We start from the raw sequence: 6,906 nt of genomic DNA, 5'->3' as shown, positions 1-6,906 counted from the left end.
AGAGGGTATATGTGTTTTCTTTCTCTTATTTTCCTCTTCTATTTTTATTTTTTTTTATTTACGGGTTTAATTTAGTTTTATTTTTGGAGATGATTTTTATTTCTCAAACATGGAAGGTATTTTGGCCTGAAAAAGTTAGAATTTGGAAGAATAGAGTTGTTAGTGTTACTCTTTTAACTTTTTATGTTTGTTTTGCAAGTCCTACTACTTAAAAATCAATTTTTTAGTTTATTGAATATTCCGATAAAATCAATTTTACATGAATTTGTTAATTTTATATAAAATGTATTTCAAGTTTAAATCCTATTTTAGTCTTTATTATATATTTTTTTGTTTTAATTTATATATTTTAAAATTTGGTTTATTTTAGTTTATAAACTTAAAGATATTTACTTTATTTCTTTTAATTTCCGCTCATTTCTATTTGATTTTTAATAGATAAATTAATTTTTTTCAAATATCTTTGAAATGAAAAAACTAAAATTGACTAAAGTAAAAAAAAAAAAAATTAATCACTAATCTTAATTTTTTTTTTTATTATACTTTAATTTAATATTAAAAATAGACTATTCATCGAATCGGACGGCAAATAAAAACATGAAACGACGACGAATCAGGATGGGGCGTTCCAATTTGTCTAACGAGAGGTAGCTTTGATTTATTTATTTTTTACACGGGGTTAAATGGTGGCACGTGGCAGTGATTTACCATCGAAGCCAAACGCCACGGAGGGGGCGAAAGAAGTCCACACGTGTAAACAAAAAGCAAAGAGCAAAATGCACTGTGTCATTTCTGCCCGTTGATTCATGGGCAGAGGGGACAAGAACCTCGGAAAGCGAGCTTCCCTCGTAATTTAAAAATAAATAAATAAATAAATAATAATAGACTCCAAAAGGGCCGTTTAAGTGGGTCCCACATTCAATGACTTAGGAAACTGGGCTGGGCCGTGGGAAGAAGAAGTAGTAGTTAGTAGTAGTAGTGGTGACTAGCAAAACGACAAAAGAATCTTGTAGTTTTAATATGATATAAATTTTGAGGTGGATTTATGACGTCGGGTTTCTTTTATGAGGAATGTAGTAGAAACCGTGGGTTTGAGGGAGGTATCCGACCACTATTGTTAGCCGGATTGTGGGGACCCTCGTATTAAAGCGCGTGTTCCACACGCCTACCTTTCTTCCTTCCAGTTGGAGTAGCTTTTTCGGGTTAAATTAAAATTATAAATTATAATTAACTGAACTAAATTAAATTAACATTTGTCCTACGTTTAAACAAAGTTGTAATTCATTTTATAATTAAGATTTAATTGTCAAAAATAAAATATTTACACTATAATTTTAGTTTTAGTAGTTTTGTAATTTGTTAAATTGTTTTCTATTTTTGATAAAATTTGTAATCTATATGATTTGATTTTAAAATAAATTAAACCGTATCATGAAATTTTTTTCATCTTGAGTAAATTAAACCATGTCATGAAATTTTTTTGGACTCTTTGAGTAGTTTTATATCTGAAAACTATTTAGGAAAATAAAAAAAAAAAAGACTATTTACGGAGTCTAATTTTATCTAACTTGAATGATTAAATTATAAAATTAAATTTATAATTTTACCTTTAAAAATAGTTAAATAACATATTTATTTGAATTATAGTTTAAGTTTCCTTTAGCAGCAGGGAGGTATGAACTACTTGTGAGATTTTATCAAATTAAAAATATTAAATTCCGACTTTTAAAATTAAAAAAACAACCAGAAGAAAAAAGATAAAACCCTAACATTCTCTAAAATAAGAACTAATTTTGCACGTCAACTATCATTTTAACTTCCATTATTTGTATTTATGAGATTTTTTTTAAGTTGAAATAATAAAAATTTAATTTCTTTCGCAATATTAGTGGTATAATCGGAACATGCATGTTATATAATTTAACTTAGACCTAAAAAATTTTAAAGATTTGGTCTAGTATATAACAGTGCAACATTTTGTACTTAAATTCATGAATGAAAATTAATTAAATGTTGAGTTTTATTAATTATTTTTATATTATTAGTAACGTATAATTTATAGGGTTTGTAGGATTTCCTTATTTAATCGTGAAAACATTATTAGATCATTTATGTCAAAAGAAAAATAAAACTTTTATTTCATGTATTAGGTAAAGAAAATAGTTTGATTAATTCATGAAAAAGAATATTAAAACTTTTTTAATACATTAGATATACGAAGATACAATTAACATATACTGATATTTTAATCACTAAAATATATTCGATGCCAAATAATAATTATAATAATAAATGCATAAGATACATATTAAAAATGAAACCCTAATCTAATTTAAAAATAAAGTCCTTATTTGAATATGACCCATTACGAATAATATTCCTATCTTTACAAGGACTCAAATTATATTATCTCTAATATATATCATTAATAAGACCTTCCTTCTATATGTAAATTAACGATTCTTTCGAGAATATCAAAGTTTTCATTACAAATTTTTCTTAAATTTATATTTGAATTTATTTGATGGAGATTTTCCACAAAGAAGAAAGATTCTTGTTTCAATATTTTTTTTTTTTTAAAATCAATTTACATCTCCAAAATTCAAAGTTGTAGGATTGCATTTTAATTCATATCAATTAATATCCTCTTTTAAACTTTAGTAACAAAATTTAATCAATATAATTGTTTCAATTAAGCATTTATAAGTTTGACGCAATATCATAGAAGTCCAAAACATTATTAAGTTGTATTTAAAAATTGGGTTAAAACACTTAAAAGAATTTTGAGGTTCAATTCAGAACTTACAAAATGTTTATATCAAAATAATGTAATGTTCGTTGCAGAAATTAGACGTTAAAAATATGTTTTTATATTTAATTGAATTAGTTAAAAAAAAAAAATCTTTCATAATTGATATAAGAAATAAAAAAATAATTTTTAATTTTTTTAAATAATGATAATAATAGTAAATAAATAAATAAGAAAGAGTATGGAGCGAGATCCACTCTCTCGTGGGAGCGTGAGCACCGCCTTTTTATTCTAACAATATTGACGTCTCGACTTGGAGCTCAAGAGTCTTTCCCGTTTGGTAGCGACGTGTGGGTGCTGCCCTAAGGTACAATACTTTTCCCTACCATTTTACCCTTAATCTACCGCAATTTTACAAAATACACCACTCTCTCAATCTAATTCCAAAATCTACTTTAATTACAAGGTTTCTCCCTTAATTTAAGTTAAACCCTTAACTTGTGCTTAAATATTAAGCATTCAAAAATCACAGTAAATGACAAATTTAATCAAAATACCTATAAATACAGGAAATGATATAAAATCAAAAAAAAAAAAAAAAAACTGCTTAAATTTGAAATTTTATTTTGAAAATTTAGGTTAAATTAGACATTTTTAGAGAGTTGAAGCTTGAGTTTCTACAAATTTAGAGCTTATAAATTAATCCTTATAAGTTGATAAAATACTCCTTAGGTTTAATAGTTAAACTCTTGACTGTGAATTATAAAAATTTAAATTTATTTTTCTTTTAAAAAAAGAATACGACCAAATTTGTAATTAAATCATAGTACCTTACTTAGGTTAAAACCGTAATTAGTAACAAGATTAGGGGGAGATGTATAAAGTTAATTGTTAAAAATATTATTATTATTTAAGCCGAGGTGTTTTGTTCCAATGGATTCCTCTAAAACCTGCCGTTGGTTGTGGACCGCTTTTTGTATTTGTTTATTTATTTTTCTCTCACCTCCTTCACTCCACTTTTTTCCCTTTATAAAACTCCGCTCCACTCCTTCGCATTTCCAACTCTCCTCTTTTCGCTTTTTTCTCTCTTTCCCCCTCTCCTCTCTCTCTCTCTCTCTCTCTCTCTCTCTCTCTAGCTCTCCAGATTGAGAAAGAAGGAACAATGGATTCTTCTGCAACTGCAAGAAGGCCGTATTTCATTGACGAAGACGATGGATTGGTTTCTTTGATCGATGTGGAAGCTGGAATTTCTGGAAACCTTCACAACAATAACAACCATTATCCTCACCCTTTCGTTCTCCGCCCTAAGATCATTTGTCACGGCGGTGCTCACCGGAGAACCACCAGAAACCTCTCGTTTTCTTCCTCCAGAATCTCTCCGAGGTTTTACGATGCTAGATTTGAAGATCACCATCACCATTTCTTGGAAGCTTGTTTTCTCTGCAAGAAACCGCTGTCTGATAATAAAGACATTTTCATGTACAGGTTAGTTCTTTTTTTTATTTATTTATTTAAATCTTAATTGTGGAGATTTTGAGTTTTGAATTTATGATTTCGGAGAATCTGTGTTAATGGTTTGATTTGAGTGAAAGAAACCTAATAGAAATAGAAATCGATGTGTTTTGATTAAATAATGTTTTCTTTTCTTATATTTGATGAATATTTAGAAAATTTCGAGATCTGTTTCAATTGGGAAGAAGAAGAGGAATGAATACTAGATCTGTGGACTGTGGTTGATTTGATTCTGATTATATTGTTCATGATTATGATCTGCAGAGGAGACACTCCATTTTGCAGCGAAGAGTGTAGGCAAAGGCAAATTGATATGGACGAAGCGAAAGAGAAAAAGATGAATCTATCATCGTCCATTAAAGCAATGAGGAAAAAAGATCAGAGAAAATCAACCTCTCCGGGAAAATCCACCGCCGACCACGACTGCCGTTTTCGCCCCGGTACGGTGGCAGCAGCGTAGATCAAGTAATAATCATTATATATATATATATTAAAAAACCGCATATATATATATATAGAGAACATTCCCGGGAAAGAGGTGAAGTTTGAAGAAGGAAGAAGAAGCGGGAAGAGCAGAGAGTTGGTTTTGATTATAATTTTTGCATTTGTTTTATTTGGAGGTTTTAAATTGTGGGGAGAAAACTATGCAACTGTGAATTAAGTTGTGTCGATGGTGGTGAGGAAGTCTTGTGTTCATTTTTTTTTACTCGGATTTGCTCACTTTCTTTTTTTCCTTTTCCTTTTCTTTTTTGTGTATATTATGATATAATGAAATGACTAATGAGAAAACAATATGATTTGGCTTTTTGCCCACTTGTTTCCTATGAATTCTCCTTCATTTACCTTTGTTGTATTGGTTTCTTTAGATGGACACTACAAGAAAGAAAAACTCCCTCTCAATCGCATAGAGTTTAACGTCAAGAATTACTTATACCACATGCTGCTAAGATCCGAAAATATGTAAAGAAAATCTCTCTTAAAATCAAGCTTAGTTCTTTTTTTTAAACATGTTTGCCAAATTAATATAAATTTTCTAAGACTAAGATTATTTGTTTCTTCCTCTAAACTTGTTTAAGAATTTAATGTTTGGTTTTGTAGGAATTTTCCTTTATTTATTTAAAGATAGATTTGTCGAATTTAATCCTTTTATTCAGAGATTAGATTTCCCATTCTATAAAATAAGAGAGATTGTGTTCAATTGTCTAGGAATAAAGAATAAAATAGTTATTTATGTTGATCTATAATTTTTGTTTTAGGTGTAATATTATTCTACTTAATACTCTAAATTAAACTAAGTAGCATAATTCATACTAAGTAGTGTTAGAGATAAAAAGAAAAATGGTAAGAAAGTATAAATTTTCTCTGACTAATTGTATTTTTCTAAAACGTGCCTCCATTCTTGAAAAGTTAGTTTTATTGTATTTTCTCTTTTTTGGAGTATGTCTTCCTTTTTCTTTCTTTGTTTCTGGGAGAATTTTCCTCCCTTTCATATAGATTTATGCCTTGGAAGTTATAACTAATATTAATGATAAAATGACGAAATATTCTAATAGAGTATCTAAGCAAATAAAATATCTTCGAACAATTAAAGTAATCACCAAATCTTGTTATAAAATAATATATGAACTGAGTTTATTGTATTCTCACTACGAGGTTTATTCTTTTGAAATTGTATCTAATAAACTTCTTAATTTTGGGAGTGTTTTTTAAGTATTTTAAATTTTATTTTATGTTCAACTTTCACTTAATTTGAAATTATTTGAAATTAATGATTTTTTTTCCACAGCTAAAATTTGTGAACAATTGTACTGATTTTAGTCGTTAAGTTCTTTTTTCAAATCTATATTACACTGTGAGGTTACAAATATGACAGTTTTGTTTCTAATTTTCAAAAATTATGCGTTTATAAAGTTGTTTTACTTTGTTAGACAATAATTAAGTAATATAATTATGATTTCAAAAGAAAAAGGAAATAAAGGAGGAATTTATGTCTGATATGGAGTTAAAATTTTAGAATTGCAAATTAAGTGGTTGGTTCCATATTTCTAAAATGATATGTTTTCGTGTGATATTGTTTTAACTGATATTAAATTATGTTTCTAATGCATTAGGTTTTGTTTTCTATTAGTTCATTTCTACTTAAAATAGGTGTTTTTCCAAAAAGAAATTGAAAAAAAAAAACACAGACTATTTACTCTTAATACAAAAAACTATTAAAAGACAAAAAAAAAAAAAAAATTATATAAAGGATAAATAGTTTGAGGTTTTTTTTTTTTTTTTTTTGACGATTTCTTTTTGAAAATGAAACAACCACTTTGTATAAAAAAAATAATTATTTCCATGTCTAGATAATTTGATGCGTGAATAATATGATTAATAATGTATTGACTGGTTATTGAATCATTCAAGAATTATTGAAACATGTTAATGAATGGAGTTGTTTGCCTTGTTATATACAATTATTGGAGACTAAATTATTGAAATTTAAAATTATGAAATTAAAGTTTCTATTATTATGATACTTTATGAAAAATAAATATTTCAAATACAAAGTTTCAATATTACTTTTTTATTTTCATAAAAAAAAGTGTATATATTTGGTAGAAATAAAATTCCTGAAAGAGAATAAAATGGAAGTTTTAGTA

At 27.2% G+C, this 6,906-nt stretch overlaps 1 protein-coding gene across 1 annotated transcript; it reads left to right on the top strand.

Moving 5' to 3' along the window:
- The first annotated feature begins 3,702 nt into the window (after nt 1-3,702).
- On the top strand, nt 3,703-5,074 carry LOC103504340 (FCS-Like Zinc finger 2). Its single transcript, XM_051083466.1, has 2 exons — nt 3,703-4,234; nt 4,526-5,074. The coding sequence occupies exons 1-2, from the start codon at nt 3,912-3,914 to the stop codon at nt 4,719-4,721; spliced, it is 519 nt and encodes a 172-aa protein (XP_050939423.1). The 5' UTR covers nt 3,703-3,911; the 3' UTR covers nt 4,722-5,074.
- Nucleotides 5,075-6,906: the final 1,832 nt, after the last annotated feature.

This window comes from Cucumis melo, chromosome 4 (genome assembly GCF_025177605.1).
Source record: "Cucumis melo cultivar AY chromosome 4, USDA_Cmelo_AY_1.0, whole genome shotgun sequence".
In the NCBI taxonomy this organism is placed as follows: domain Eukaryota; kingdom Viridiplantae; phylum Streptophyta; class Magnoliopsida; order Cucurbitales; family Cucurbitaceae; genus Cucumis; species Cucumis melo.
The sequence above is the reverse complement of the archived record's forward strand: the minus strand, read 5'-3'. Positions and strand labels throughout refer to the sequence as shown.

Coding starts and splice junctions, on each gene's coding strand:
- LOC103504340 (XM_051083466.1), top strand. CDS start 3,912: ATGGATTCTTCTGCAACTGCAAGAAGGCCGTATTTCATTGACGAAGAC. Junction 4,235..4,525: donor AAAGACATTTTCATGTACAG/GTTAGTTCTTTT, acceptor TATGATCTGCAG/AGGAGACACTCCATTTTGCA.